General features: G+C 38.8%; 3 protein-coding genes across 4 annotated transcripts in view; 1 reads left to right on the forward strand and 2 right to left on the reverse strand.

The window, feature by feature from the left end:
* avl9 (AVL9 homolog (S. cerevisiase)) overlaps positions 1 to 6,284 on the reverse strand; it is a 31,888-nt gene extending 25,604 nt beyond the window's left edge. The window contains exons 1-2 of one of the 2 annotated variants that reach the window (XM_044175842.1): positions 6,026 to 6,284; positions 1,664 to 1,784 (exon numbers count right to left, since the gene is read on the reverse strand). In XM_044175842.1, the coding sequence (XP_044031777.1) occupies positions 1,664 to 1,784; positions 6,026 to 6,109 (205 nt within the window). In that variant the 5' untranslated portion in view covers positions 6,110 to 6,284. The remainder of the gene's footprint in view (positions 1 to 1,663; positions 1,785 to 6,025) is intronic. The other variant, XM_044175843.1, reaches the window with a different exon arrangement.
* A 1,517-nt stretch (positions 6,285 to 7,801) lies between these two features.
* On the forward strand, positions 7,802 to 9,986 carry lsm5 (LSM5 homolog, U6 small nuclear RNA and mRNA degradation associated). The gene is made up of 5 exons (XM_044177090.1): positions 7,802 to 7,953; positions 9,168 to 9,263; positions 9,379 to 9,406; positions 9,508 to 9,580; positions 9,703 to 9,986. Exons 1-5 carry the CDS (start codon positions 7,908 to 7,910, stop codon positions 9,733 to 9,735), a joined length of 276 nt encoding a protein of 91 aa, XP_044033025.1. The 5' UTR covers positions 7,802 to 7,907; the 3' UTR covers positions 9,736 to 9,986.
* Positions 9,976 to 14,549, reverse strand: psme2 (proteasome activator subunit 2). Its single transcript, XM_044177089.1, has 11 exons — positions 14,356 to 14,549; positions 14,032 to 14,064; positions 13,879 to 13,941; positions 13,705 to 13,791; positions 11,952 to 12,000; positions 11,753 to 11,850; positions 11,532 to 11,600; positions 11,363 to 11,430; positions 11,081 to 11,135; positions 10,419 to 10,505; positions 9,976 to 10,332 (listed from the first exon to the last, which is right to left on the reverse strand). Exons 1-11 carry the CDS (start codon positions 14,401 to 14,403, stop codon positions 10,252 to 10,254), a joined length of 738 nt encoding a protein of 245 aa, XP_044033024.1. The 5' UTR covers positions 14,404 to 14,549; the 3' UTR covers positions 9,976 to 10,251.
* Positions 14,550 to 15,454: the final 905 nt, after the last annotated feature.

The raw sequence follows: 15,454 nt of genomic DNA on the forward strand, positions 1-15,454 counted from the left end.
CAGAAACAATGGACGCAAAAGATTAAGAAATACACAGCAGGGATCGATTCAAATCTTCAAAGATTTTTCTGCATTTAGAAATGTAAAAAAGGGCACAAAAGCTGTCTGCAAGAGGGATCCTGAGGGGCTGGTTTTGAGCTTTGTTTAAAAGCAAAGATTTTCTCTCACGTATCCTCCTTTACTCAGGCTGATGGATATATCTTCTGCTCTGGGAACATTTAGCTCATTCTTGCAACATGAAAACCTACATTTTTCACACCTTAGTCGGACACTGAGCTGACCAACAGAAAGCCACAGCAGACAGAAACTCGCCTGTCTTGTGATGCCGGTACAATAACAGTGGTGATGGGCGTAATTTTAGTTGAAAGTCTAGATGCGAACTGTGACTCAGTTCCTGCTGTTTGCCTTCGCAGGACAGTAGCGGCGAACCACAGGACTGTCACATGACGGCAGCCACAACACACGGGACTGTGACGGAGTCAGCTCACTATCACTGCAGGGCTCTCCCTTTACAGCCTGGATACTGTTTCTCTTTTCAAAAGTGACACCTGCTTTTACAAAATCACCAGACCTAAAGTAAAAAACAGAATCACAATTCCATCCATTCGTTGTCGGCGGCCATATGAGGATCTAAAAAACACTTCAATAACTGACTCAAAGTGGCATTTTTCCACCAAATAGATGCATAACATTTTGAAATACAAACTATAGAAGGGTGTAATTTCCACTGGGTTGGGGGGACATGCCTCTCTCACTTTTCAAAATCCCTCTTTTACAATTTTTCTCTTGATTTATTCACTAAAATCTCTGCTACTGTCCAGGTGCCACTATTCAGACAACAGAAGAGAGGAGGTGATAAAAACGAGTCGCACTTGCATGTATGGGATTGGTCAACACAGCGGTTTGCCAGACATCGTCGACTGGCTCCATGTTAATGAATGAGAGGGCTGCGTTTTTTCACACAGGACTCAAGTCTGCCTGAACGCAGCCTTGGAGGAAGCCTGCAGACATTAATAAGGGCAAAAAAAAAAAAACACGTCTACCTCCTCTGCATGTTTTTTGGGTAAACATTTAGAGTTGATAGTCTCTTAAAGACACTAGAATTGACATCAATCAACGATAAAGCTCTCTGTAGTAAAGATGCAAATAAAGTTGCAACTAAGAGTTATTTTCATTAGCAATTAATCTGCCAATTATTTTCTCTAATCGTGTGGGCCATACAATGTCAGAAAAGAGTAAAAAATGCCCATCACAACTTCCAAAAGACCAAGCTGACATTCAGTTTGTCTTGCTTTGTTTTGACCAACAGTCCAAATCCCAAAGATATTCAGTTTACGACCATAGAAAACAAAAAAAACCTGCAAATATTCACATACGAAAGAAAGAACTAACCGATTATCTAAATAGTTTTCTATCCATCAACTGAACGATTCATCATTTCGGGTCTAGATGCAAATACAACATTATCAATCATAAAGTAAGTAAGTCTATTAATAAATATTAAAATAGGGTTAGTGCATTACTATTACAACAGCATTTTATCATATTTAGTTATTAGACTAAACTGATTTAAATGTATATAAATGCAGGATATAGAATTCATTCATATATACAGCCAATACCTACACCCCTTAAAACTATATACACTGTGGGTGTGACGTACCTTCCTGGTAGTTGTGCGCCCCGTCAGGAAGAGCCAGGAAAGGGAGGTACTTCCACTCTTCTGGCAGCAGGTTACTGTCATGACCCTCATCTGGCAGCAACGGCGGGTAGGAGAATTCAACCTGGTGGTCGAGCAAAGACAGTCGGCGTGGTTAACTTTTCCTTCACTCGTTCTAATTCTCAGCCATCACGACTTCCTCTGCATGTTCTTTTACGTCAGGGAGCGTTTCCTCCACACGCTCTGGTTCCCTCCTGCAGGTTAGAGGATCTACAGACTGAAGTCTGGATCTGGATGAGTGTGTGTGTCAGTCAGTCGGTGTTCAGGTGTGTGTAAACTTCCTCATCACCTGGATGGACACTAGGTTTCTTCTGTTCCCACCACTGAGAACAGTTTTATCATCTTACTATTATTTCTTTTCCCTTCGTTCTCTTTTTATTGCTTTTTTCTTTTTCATGTAGGCCCTTTACTCGTTATATGCTGCTTTACAAAATGTGCTTTGTTCTTATATGTCTGCATCATTTCAGACATACTGTTAATTATTTCCACACTATTTCCCAGTGGTCAAGAAAATATTCAACATTTTATACTGGAGAAAAGAAAGCAACACCTAGTATTTAAAAGCATTTTTGTTATAGTTACACACAGTAATTATTTGTAATATTTAATTAATGAATCCCAAATCTCTTCAGGGCTGGACACAGAAGCCAGTCGGGATTCAGTGTCAGCACAGAGGATAGGACTTATTAACAAGCAACAGTCCACAGCTATGCTAGCAGCTCTGTGAGGCTGTACTGTTGAGCTACATGCTAACTTGCTGATGTTCAACAGGTATGTTTACAGTGTTAACCATCTTAGTTTAGCGTGCTAGCATGCTAACATTTGCTAATCGGCACTAAACGGAAAGTGCAGCTGAGGCTGATGGGAAGTTTTGCGGGTATTTACTCATTAATTAAAGTATTGGACAAATTAAAAACCTCGGGGTGGCACTAAAGGATTTATCCTCTGGGCACAATGAATATCTGTAATAAATTTCATGGCAATCCATCCAATAGCTGTGGAGATAATCAGTCTGGACCAAAGTGGTGGGCCGGCCAACTAGAGCCACTCCACTAGCATGGCTAAAAAACATCTCTTACATCAAAACCAAGAAAGTAGAGTTGAGTAACTTGTTGGCATGTAAGGAAAGAGCTTTTCTTTCCTGTCTCTTTACGATAAACAGGGCCATCCAACAGTTCATTCCTCCGCAATATTTAAAAGGGTATTTCTGAAATTGCAACATTTTTGTCATCCACCTTCAGAAAACTGTAACTTTCCCATCACAGGATAAAGTTTTTGCATGGTTATGAAGCCTTATGTCCGTTCAGACAGATTCTCTTTTTTCTCCTCAGTTTTATTTTACGCCTTTTGGGTTTCCACTGAGCTCAAGAAGAAGCTGTCTGAAGAAAACATTCACACAAAGCCCAGCCTCCTGCCGGCGGTGACAGTTACGATTAACCTGAACCCTGCTGGTCCTGAACGCCACACGCAACAACAATGATTCACTCCTTAAAGAGAAACTCCTGCAGAGTGCACTCCCTCAGGGCGAGGCGGTACTGCCTATGTCTGTTAAACAAGTTTCCTGCCAGAGAAACAGATGGGTGGCAGGTGAATGAGGGGGGGGGGGATCGATGGAGGCATGCAGGCTGAAAGAGAAGGAGACAGACGGATCAAAGAGCCAGGGGCCCAATCTGATACCCAGCAGGAGATCGCCGTCTCCTATCTGATAACATCCACCACCTGAAACAAAGAGTGAGCACTGGCTGCTTTGTCAGGCTCATTTCTCAGTTTTACATCAAAAACGTCTGTTTTTATCTTTTAAACAGCAGCTACTTGCAAGGCCACTGAGTCGATGTTAAACAGGCCACAGGAAGGCAGTCCCTTCATCTTTTAGCAGCAGAGACAGGTGTAGAGCGGCGACAACAAGGAGGCACAGTGTTTGGTTTTATGGCCGCCGGCTCGGCCTGTAAATTTAATGAATATTGCAGAGTAAGAGCCGACAATTAGAAGATGCATTAGAGGCACTTATGTTGAATGCCTCACACCCACTTTCGCTAACTGGCAGGTGTTAAACGCTGTTTTTGTCACGCTGGAGGGCAAAAGGCCAACATGTCTGCGACTGATGTCCGAGCTAAATGTTAATCTTTGCAAAACAGGTTTACAGGGACAAGACAAGCAGAACCAACACGCGAGCTCTGTCTGCGGGCGAGTTCACAAGCAATTTAGTTCAAAAAGAAACCAATAGTCACATTAGTTGTGATTGCTGTTTGAATAAAAGCAGTTCAGTCCTCGGCTTTGCAGGGGGAGATATTTGTGTAACGTCACGGTGATATCAGCAGATATTGTCTCAGATTTTAGTCGTCATAACAAGCGTTAGTACTGTCTGAAAAATGTCTGTAGCACCGCGAACTGAAAACTGTCGAGTATCTAACGCTGGCATTGAGCGCTTGCTCTGATTTGTACTCTTCTTTACTGATTTTTCATCATTTAAAAAACACTTTGCAAATTTCTGACTGCATTTCATTCAGGCAAAGTTCTTTTGAGGCCGCTTGCGTTGTTCAGACGACATTTAACATTTCAGAGCTTCTTTTCTTGAATGAAAAAAGGGTTTTGTTGAAGAACATTTTTATATTCCCCAAACGCAGAAACCAAAAAGGTCTCGTTATGATATCAGTACCAAAACACAGGTTTGTGTCTGCACTAGCGGCTTATAGCCTGTGAACGTCTATAGTTTTGTGATTAACAGTATTTTTGTCTTCCTATCTACAGTGTGAATACATCTGTTGATCTGGGTGGAGAGTTGCTGCATACAACTGCCCTTACGGGGATAAATATCGGAATAAGATTGGAAAGACACTTTCTCCTAATTTCACCTCTTCGGGTCTCAACAAATCTTTCAAATAAAAACGTCTGAGAAGGAAGAATCCTTTACGGTTTGAACTTGTAGACTCATACAATGTGTGACAAAGGGTGGCAACAAGTATACATGTTTGTTTTAGGATGTCGCACACGCCAAACAGTTTGGGAAAGATTGAGTTAATAAGTTTGTTAGTTAAGCTTGATGTGTTCAGGAAGCCTCGTTGAGATTCAGATCTCTGTTGCAAGAGGGACCATAGAATAAATGACTGTACATACGGAATTTAAAACTTCACAACAAAGTAACACAAGTAACGTCACACTAGAGTTGCAACTAACGTCTCATTAATAACTTAATTGCCGAGTCCACAAAATGTCAGAAAACAGTAAAAACTGGCCAAGCTGACGTCTTCAAATGTCTTGTTTTGTCCGACCAAAGATATTCAGTTTATAATGACATAAAGCAGAGACAAAGAGCAAATCCCTACATTTGAGGAGCTGAAACTAGGCATGTTTCGTGAAACATTTCTTAAATGATTAATCATTTATCAAAACAGTTGTCGATTAGTTTTCTGTCAAAGGACTAAACAATTAATCAACTCCAGATAAAAGTACCGCTTTCATATCAATACAGGAACTCAAGAAACCTCAAATGACTCCCAGCCCTTAAGATAACATCCTAATATGGTGTAAATATTGTCTCCTCCTGCCCTTAAAAGCTGCATTACAGTTAAGCAACACTATTTTATGAAAGTATGAGTTAGTTAAGCTGTATCTAAGTCAGGAAGTTTCATTGAGATCAATATCTCATTTGCAAGAGAAACTTGACAACAAATTACACAACAAGATCATTTAAAATATCAGTAAGTACGGCTCTCACTTGTTCCCTCAGAGGAGTTGCAGTTTATTCTACAAAATACAAATGTACAAAACAAAGCTCAGATTAAAGACTGTCACCAACAGTCACAATATCCTCATATTGTTGATATCAAGGTACTAAATCAGCCAGCCCTGCTTGACAGACAGATTAATTACACAGGGAGGTAAGTCTTGTGCTATGCAAAGAAAAGCACTGTATACAGGAAGAGCAAGCTGAAGCCTGCAGCAGCACAGCACAGCACAGCACAGCACAGCAGCACCGTGCTTGCTGTTGAATAAACTGAACTGGAAAGATGTCCAAGTTGGCAGAACACGTGTTACATAACCCTGTGAGCCCAGAGCCAACAGCTGATGTTAACTACAACCTCTCTTCACTGCATGGCAGGCGGTGAACAATTATCGCCACCCCTGCAGGGTTGTGCACGCACTGCCAGAGCTCCAGTTAAAAAGAAAGACACTGACAGTGAGCTGGATTACAACTCCACAGCCAAATCACACAGAAATATTGCGGAAATGTGCCTTTATTATCAGCTCATTGGGAAGCGCTAGCTAGCAGTTAGCCACGTTAGCATGGAGCAGGGGTTCCCGTACCTGACAGCCCTTTTTGTGGTGAAATCCAACCACCACGATATGCAGCACCGGTCCCTTTAGTTCGTCTCTGCCGTGAGACTCCATTCCCTCCTGATGTTTGCGCAGCCCTGTGTTGTTTTTAACTCGGGGGTCGGATGTAAACACAGCAAAACAAAGCTGATTTCACCCCCTGAATCGATGCCGTCCGCAGGAGACAGGCAAGCACGAGCACAACACGGAGCCAGTGCAGATGATTTTCTCTTCCGCTTCGTCCCTCTGCGCCAGAGGACGAACGGAGCGAGAGGGTTCACTGCAGCGCACTTCCGTCTTCGTCATAGCAACGGATACAGCAGGATTGAGCAACAATTTTAAAAATGACCACACAAATATATATTAGGGTGTATGGCTAGTACAACAAATGTACAAACGAAACTAATTACACCAGCGATAAAGCCAGAGTATATCAAATAAAATGTTTTATAATAAATAAATAAAACAAAGATGAATACACTTTGTGCAAATACCTTATTTAACACAATATTACATGCTTTTAGGATTTTATAAATACTGATTCCAAATTTCCGCAGCATGAACCCAATCCCTAAAAATGTTTGGACTAGACACCACAAACAACAATGCATGTACATTATATGCAACAATGTATGTATCAATTTAAATGTTTAAATTTTTCCCACATAATATTAATTAATTCTGTAAATGTTATCTCCACACAGTACCATACCAAATCTCTTAGTTGTATTTTAATTTAACCGGATATCCCTGAAAAGTCTATGGTGAAAAGTCTAATTTTAGACAGTTAATGACTCCTGGAAAGTGGTAAAAGAATTTGTATTTGTATTTTCTACTTACATACAATTTTAATTGCGCTTGAATAAATACAGAAGTATTGATTTATCATAAAATGTATTTATGTATAAAAGTAAAAGTACTCATTATGGAGCAGCATGGCCCCAATCAGTGTTTATTACTGTATATATTATATTATTACATTATTATTACTGTTTCATTAATTTGTGAGCACCATTTTAATGTTATAGCTAATTGAGGTGGAGCTCATTTTAATGTTTTTATACACTGTTGGTAGTTTAATCTATAACAATGTGTCATATTTTATAAGATGAGCATGTCTGCAGCTGTCATAGAAATTAAGTGTAATGAAGTTATAAAGTAGCCAGTGGTGGAATGTCACTAAGTAGATTTACTTAAGTACTATTTTAACATACTTGTACTTTACTTGAGTATTTCCATTTTATGATACTTTATACTCCACTACATTTCAGGGGTAAATATTGTACTTTTTACTCCACTACATTTTTTTTACACTTTAGTCACTAGTTACTTTTTACATAAAAATACGATATGCTAATAATAATAAGATATGATGCATTGCTATACTAATATACCCAGTAGTATACAGTAAAGTATCTAAAATTGGCTCCACTTTGACAAACTACAACATTAAAATGCTATTATGTCTATGTGTTAGTGATAAAAACAGGATTATGTAATAACATACCTCTTTGAAAGGAGCCTTTCTGCATAATGAGCACTTTTACGTGATTATCTTGACCTTGACTACGTTCTCTTTGTTACGGTCAAAGAATTACGTCATGTATTGACTATCACACTTAGCGCCATCATATGGAAACAGATTGAATAAGATAATTTACGAGTCCTTTCATGTTATATCTACCCACTTGTGTGTTGTATTCAGTCAGTTTATTAACGTGTTTGTGTTTAGATTTCAGATAAATGCAAAACATGATCTTTGGCTGCTGTAGATAGCCGTTCGATGATTGATTCAGGCTCGATTGCTTCAGCCTGGCTACTGACGCTCTTCTTTCCATTGCTTCTGCCTGCGCGCGGGGTCCATTGAACGAACATGGCGGCTACTCCAGCAACAAATCCGTCACAGTTGCTCCCACTTGGTTTGTAAATACATAAATAATGTCGAGTTTCTGTTTTAGATGGCTAATAATGAATTAGTATTAAAAGTCAGAGTGCGGGGGTTGGACTTTGAGACGGGAGTTCAGATTATTAGTGATGTGTTGTTAGCTTAGTTAACGTTAGCATCATGCTTTCAGTTACTAACGCACGACAGTCCTCGTAGGAGCTGATGTCTTTGCTAACAGTGCTATCATCATAGCAGTCTTACCTTGTTGTATAAGTTACATACAGTTTAATTTCTCTAAAGTAACATTTTCTTCGTACAAAATGTTCATATTCGGAGGGAAATGCATTGTTCCAAAAGCCCGACATAAATTCGTTTTATACAAAAAGCAATGCAGTTAACTTGAATCTTTGTCCTTTTTCTTGTTTGTTACTTTACAGTTTTATCTTATCAGGTCTGGCTGAGAAAATTATTTAAATATACTGCTTTATTTTAAGGAATGACAATCCTAAAAGGGTTGGTAACTAAAGTAATTTTTCAAGCAAAATGTTAACATCGTTGTTAACTGAATATCCTTGTGTTTTGGACTGTTGGTCAGATAAAACAAGCAATTTGAAGACATTTATTTGCATTTTTCACAGTTTTCTGACATTTTATAGAACAAATGATCAATTGACTTGAATTGAAAAATAACCAACAGATTAATTGATGATAAAAATAACTATTAGTTGCAGCCCTAAATATACGATAAAGCACTTAGTAGTAGGAAAAGGTGAGTAAAGATAATATATCAATTGCCAGGAAAATTAATGTATACTGAAAAGGTTGCAAGCATTTACCAAATGAAAACTAGAAAATATACAAATTAGGGCTGCAGCTAACGATAAAATAGTGAAAAATGCCCTTATTACTTTGTCACAGACCAAGGTGACGTCTCCAGATGTCTTGGTTTGTCAGACAAAAAGTCCAAAACCCAAATATGGTAAGTCTACTATCATATGTGACAAAGAGGCATCAAATCCTCACATTTTAAAAAGCTGGAATCAGCAAAAGTTTAGTATTTTTGCTTGAAAAATGACTCAATTATCAAAAAAAAGTTACAAATTTTCTGTTGATCAACTAATCATTTCAGCTCTAATACAAATATGGTTGCCTATGAAAGGGTGCAAAGTAAAAAACTCAGACGTGTACAAAAAGAAAACAATAGAAAATGACAGGATCTCTAATTTCACTCTGTTTTTCCCCTTTTAGAGCTTGTGGACAAATGTATCGGCTCCCGAATTCACATAGTCATGAAAACCGACAAAGAAATCGTCGGCACCCTGCTGGGTTTCGATGACTTTGTCAGTATCCTTTCCAGGTTACAATCTAATTTAAAAACACACATTTTCTCCTGTTTAATGTACTGCGTGATCTTACACTGAATATTGTCCCAGCTTTCGTCCTTAACTCGGTGTTTCAGATATGGTCCTGGAAGATGTAACAGAATTGTAAGTGCACCTCTTGTTTTTGCATTAAGTTACAGTCATTTTTAAGCAAACTGCTTTACCTGTTTGTTGAATTAACTCATCCTCATATATCTGCGTTTCAGTGAAATCACACCAGAGGGAAGAAGGATAACCAAACTGGACCAGATCCTCCTCAATGGCAATAACATCACCATGGTATGTAAACATCCTGCATGTTTGGTACCATTACATTCACTTTATAAGTGTATTTTACACCTGTTATTGTTGTTTTAGACCTTCACAGTATAATTTATATCCATATATTGTCTTTTTTGCAGCTCATACCCGGAGGGGAAGGTCCTGAAGTATGAGAGCCGTCACTGAATGCTGAGACAGTTTTGTGTTGCGGTTACAAGCCTTTCCTATGTTGTGTTCCTTGGTTGATTATGTCATTGTTGTTGTTTTCGGATCATTATAATATTTTTGTAATACGATTCCTAATTGAGTACTTGTTAAAAAAAAAAAAAAAGAAAGATAAATCATAAGTGCATCGTGACCAAATGATACATGACAAATAAGCATTTTTTGTTATAAATAAACGAGTCACACAATTTGAAAAAAACAAGGTTTTCTTTAATTTTTTTGAACTCATAGTTGTACAACTAAAATTTAGTGCAAGTGTTTGCAACAAAACTTCATCATACAACAGCAGCGATAAAACTTTGATTCAGTTGGTTTTTTTTATGTTTATTGAGAAGAATAAGCAAAACTGATTCAGACACACATGCAGTATTACTGAACAGAGAGAGTTGACTGATAATTGAATACACCAAGTGAAGTGTTATTGTAGACGCTGTACCAAACATCTCCTCCCCTTCCCTGCTGCTTCAGTACATGGATGGTTTCTCCTCTCCTTTCGGATTGGTCACCTTTTCGAGATTCTTGTTGATGATGTCGTAAAGCTCGGCCTATAGGAGACAGGTAGAAAAACAGTTTAAATATTCTTCTGTGACAGTGTGGTGGTAAGTGCTTCTCGCTCGTGTCAGTGACTTACGTAGAATCCGCGAATGTCGAAGACGATCACTCTGATCTCAGAGTAGATGGCCTCGTCCTTGTCGTGGACGAGTGAGCGGTAGTCCATCTGGAGGTAGAGAAAGCTGAGTTGAAGGTATTTATAATAATTTTATGAAAGCTTTAAAGAAGAAGGTCGCCGTTATTCTATTTTTTTCTTATTGTCAACAAATCTCATGACAACTCCAAAACTAACGGGTTAGTCAAATACTTTTTGACCAACAAATTTCTGAAAAAGATTAGTAATTTCCTAAAACAGCTGTTTTTAATCAAACAAACAGGAGGAAATGGTGCATTTGTTGGGACTATTTTCTGCGGCGGATGAATCCACATGTGGTGCTGTAGTGAGTGTTTGGGGCAGCAGGACAGTGTGTGTGCGACTGAGTCAGAATAAACTACAGTGTGTGTGTTCATGGTGATGAAGGAACATGTCACCCAGTGCAGCAGTGCGGCTCGCTGATGTGTTTTTAATAGTTTCTGGACAACAACGGAGCTCTGTGGCTCAGAGGAAGAAGATACATCAGGCTCTGATACGCAACACATGTTAGTAGAAACATTCACTGTTGTTTTTTTTATCTTTTCGGGGGATTTGTTGACAAAATCACCAGACTTATCCTTTAAAATGAGGACATTGTGAACACTCACCACATGAGTCTCTTTGGAAGCTTTTGCAACAGCATCTCCCCTCTCTGAAAAGTACCTGGATAATTCAACAAAGATGGTTCGATAAGTCACAGCTAAGCAAAGTCAGGAAACGTACCCCAAAATGTGTGATGATAACCAGATTTACCATTAAAAAATAAGTCTAAAAATCCTGCATTACTAATAAAATTGCCATTAATTGTTTGTTTGCCAAAACAGCTGGTAAACTAGACGCAATCTACAAGTATTTGGAGTAGCAACATTTACTGTATATATCCAACCTACTTGTTGATGTTGGTCTGAAAACCGTCAACTTTGGTCTTCACTGCAGCAATTCTCTCCAAGATTTTCTCCTGTGGTGAAATTCTTTTATTTTTTGCAATTCATTAAACACTTCACGTAATTTGACCAAATTGTGCCACTGTGCATGAACAGGATGCACACTGAAATGTACCTGGATGGCAACACCAAAGTCATTTCCATCTTCTATTTTTGGGATGAGGTGCTGAATCCAGCAGGAGACCTGCAGCGACACAGCAGCAGTGAGTTTAACTGGGTGAATCCAGAAGTTTAGCTCAAACACCAAAAAGCATGAACTCTTTTAAAACATAATTAAGTGTTTTAGAGAAGACACTGGCTCAGCATTCATCTTTACAGTGAGAGTGGTTCGCTTACATTGATGATGGTCTCTCTAAAAGCAACAATCTCTGGTTTCACCCTCTCTAGAAGCATCATAATCTTCTCATTCCCCTTGACGAAGCCGCATTTTGGAGCTGTACGACAGGGAGGACAAATGAGGCATTTTTACCGTCATACACATTGTGTGTAGTTACCTGTTATCCTCGACAATTACTACAAAAAAAAACACTTTTACCTTTCTTCTTTTTCTTCTCATCGTCTTCATTCTTATCCGTCTCCATTTCCTGCGAGATTATCAATTTGACATTTTTAAAAAGGGACAATTATTACAGGACCAGTGAGGGTACGCTAGATCAGTGTTTTTCAACCACTGTGCCGCGGTACACTAGTGTGCCGTGGAAAATTATTCAATTTCACCTAATTGGTCTAAAAAACATTTTTTGAAAACAAATTAATTATTGTCTGCAAATAATATGCCATTATGAAAGAGCATAAAAGACTTTTTTCTTTGTGTTTATTTGATTCCTATTCAAGACACCTTGATAAGAATGACTGTATATTGTTAATACTTTTCTTATTTATTGTTATTGATATTATATACCTCTATTACTCTCGACAGTACATGCACCTCTGCTTATTACTTATTTTGTTACATTGTATTATTATTCTGTACTATCATCATCAACCGATAAACCCACTTGGTACTTGACACTTAGTTTATCTTATACTTATACCGACATGATACTTAACTTATTTTCTGACCTGTTTTTATAGTGTATCATATTGTTTGCTAGTACTTTCTCCTGTGTGCCCTGACGTAAAGGCGAGCTGCTGTAACAAAGAGTTTCCCTACGGGGATCAATAAAGTATTTCTGATTCTGATTCTGATATAGGCTACAGAGGCTTCATTTTTTAACATTTTCGGTTGGGGGTGCGCCTTGTGATTTTTTTCAATGAATAAATGTACCTTGGCTCAAAAAAGGTTGAAAAACACTGGGCTAGATAACAGAACCACCCCTCAGTATAACGCAGTACAAACAGCAGCACAAGCTGCAGCCTCCAAAATGATCAGACAGTTGAATCAACGCGTCTCTAAAACAGTTTCAACAAAAACTGAACCATGAATCATGAAGGGAGAATTTCTTGCAGGACTGTTGTATTACACCGCATTAGTTTGTGGTGTGCCTAATGGTTGAACCTAGGACGTTGCGGTTATATGGTATGCGTCTTAACGCCTCAGGCCCTTACAATTTCTGTTTATTTTGTGCTTTAGTGGTGCATACATTGTAACCAAACACATTTGCATTTCATCAAATTAGCAGAAAGTAATTATCACACAGTGAACCTGCGGCCTTTTGGGCCCCTGAGGATCTAATTTAATCCAGCCTCATCTAATCTAAAGGACTAATATGATCAAAACAATTGGATCTTGCTGTTGCAGTCACATTTTGTGTAGCTCAGCTGGTAGAGCAACATACTCCACCCTCTTACTAAACCAGCTGACGGCAACGGGCCTGGCATTTCTGTTCAATCTGTCTCTTTTTTGGTTATAACGAGACAAATGTAGACAGCATAGTATCACTGTAAAGCATTCTCACTGAAGTCTAACAACAGCACTGAACAATCGTACAAAATGCACAGGAGCAGAGGCACAGCGACAATTTCTGCACCCACAGAAGCAGGTAATGGACCAGAATGCAATGCAGCTACAGGACAGGTTTTCAGCTTTTTTGGATAAACGCTCACTCATATTATAACTCGCACTCCCTTCACCTGCACGTAATTATTAAGAGCTGAATGAAAACCACTAACTGAACTGGAAGTAAGGGAACCAGAACAAGTAAACTGCAGCCAAATGAACTCAAGAACTTAACCCCTGTTTGTGGATTTTTAAAAGTCATTTTAAGTGCTAGGAATCCATTAACTTGTGGCTAAAATCACTATTAAGATGAAAGAGGTGGTGCGTCAGATTGGGGAACCGGTCTCACCTCCTCCTCTGGGGAAGGAGGGTCGGGTATGGGGATGTCCAGGGGGGCCTGGAGCGAGGTCATGTCTGTGAGACTGAGGGCGTCATCCTGAAAACACACAGACAGAATGAGAAGGCCTGAAATCACAGGTCAAAGGTTACCGAGCTCTTGTGTTAGAGTACTGAACTTGCTGACCCTAAGCAGAGCGTCCAGCTGTACAATCTTCAGGGGGATGTAGTTGGAGAAGAGATTCTCTGCCTGAAAAACAGACAAAACACAAAAAGGTCAGTGTTGCAGCTGCTTATTTTGCTTATAAAGAAAGCAGAATAAACGTGTGGCTCAACAAACCTCGTGATACAGGGACTGGCGGAAGTTTTCCACCTATGGAAGATGGGAAAACACAATGAAGTGAACGAAAACATCACAATATTTAAGCTGCTGACTCATGTTATAAAAGCCTTTCGGATTTACTTTCGTTTTCCTCTCAGATGGGGACTTTCCGCTGCTTTCCCAAGTACAACCGGCTCTGTTTTCAGCATGTTTGCTCTTACCATTTCAGAAACTATCTGCATAAACTGTCAAGCGTTAATCTATTAATAGTTTTTTAGCATTTCGCTATCACATGTGGCCTGCTGTATCTGATCTGAGCGCATCGACAGGAGATCCCCTTACCTTCACCGCGGACGCGCTGCTTATCTTCAGGGTCGACGTCTTTGACATGACTGAGCAGACTTTTCAAGTGAAACAACAAATAAATACGTAAATAAGTTTTCAAATGAAATCAGAAGTGTGCAGGTGCAGGAGAGGACGATACGTCTCGCCAGTGTGATTTCCTCATTCAGTATACTTTCGATTTGATGTCGGATGAAGCAGTTTGCGCCTCCCACTGCCCCCCCAAAGTAGGTTCACAGCCTTAAAACTTTAGTTTGCGTGCTCAAAATACAGCAGATGAGACGTTATAGCTTTATAAGTAATAATACCAATACTAATATAGTAATAATTGCTAATTATATGGATAATAAATATCCTCAGTTCAGAGTTACGCGCTGATGCGGTTGAAAAATTTGATATTAATGCAAACAAATATTCAGATCCTTTACTTATAATAAAGTACTAATACCACACTGTGAAAATACTCCACTACAAGCATTGAAAATGTTACTTCAGTAAAAGTATGTAAGTATAATCAGGTAAATGTACTTCAAGTATTAAAAGTAAAAGTACTCGGTGCAGTAAAATGTCCCCTGTGACTGTTGTACTGTTACATATTATATCATCAGATTATTATTCCTTGTGCATTGATGTAAAAGCAGGATGTTGCTGCTGTAGCTGGTTGAGGTGGAGCTCATTTTGAATCAAAGCAGCAAATCTTCACATTTGTGAAGCTGGAACCATGAAATGTTTTTGCATGAAAAATGAAAAACGATTATCAAAACAGTTGCCAGTTAATGTTCTGGCAATCGATTAATTGACTAATCATTTTGGCTCTACTTGTACATTTTCATATGTTTTGTGTGCAAAAATCTTAATCTCTAAAGTAACTAAAGCTGTCAGACAAATGTAGTGGAATAAAAAGTACAATATTTGCCTCTGAGATGTAGTGGAGTAGAAGTTACATAGGAAATACTCAAGTAAAGTACAAGTACCTCAAATTTGTACTTAAGTACAGTACTTGAGTAAATGTACTTAAGTACATTCCACCACTACCTAAGAGTATATAAAGCAGTAAAATGTAACATCCACATTAATGTAGCAGTAATATTAATCCAGA

This window comes from Siniperca chuatsi, linkage group LG19 (assembly GCF_020085105.1).
Source record: "Siniperca chuatsi isolate FFG_IHB_CAS linkage group LG19, ASM2008510v1, whole genome shotgun sequence".
In the NCBI taxonomy this organism is placed as follows: domain Eukaryota; kingdom Metazoa; phylum Chordata; class Actinopteri; order Centrarchiformes; family Sinipercidae; genus Siniperca; species Siniperca chuatsi.

Excerpts from the sequence above, each read along its gene's own strand:
- lsm5 (XM_044177090.1), top strand. The coding sequence starts at position 7,908 with ATGGCGGCTACTCCAGCAACAAATCCGTCACAGTTGCTCCCACTTG. Across the intron at positions 9,264-9,378 it reads GGGTTTCGATGACTTTGTCA|ATATGGTCCTGGAAGATGTA; the intron begins GTATCCTTTCCA and ends TCGGTGTTTCAG. Across the intron at positions 9,581-9,702 it reads ATGGCAATAACATCACCATG|CTCATACCCGGAGGGGAAGG; the intron begins GTATGTAAACAT and ends TCTTTTTTGCAG.
- psme2 (XM_044177089.1), bottom strand. The coding sequence starts at position 14,403 with ATGTCAAAGACGTCGACCCTGAAGATAAGCAGCGCGTCCGCGGTGAAG. Across the intron at positions 11,431-11,531 it reads ACTTTGGTGTTGCCATCCAG|GAGAAAATCTTGGAGAGAAT; the intron begins GTACATTTCAGT and ends ATTTCACCACAG. Across the intron at positions 10,333-10,418 it reads TCGACATTCGCGGATTCTAC|GCCGAGCTTTACGACATCAT; the intron begins GTAAGTCACTGA and ends TGTCTCCTATAG.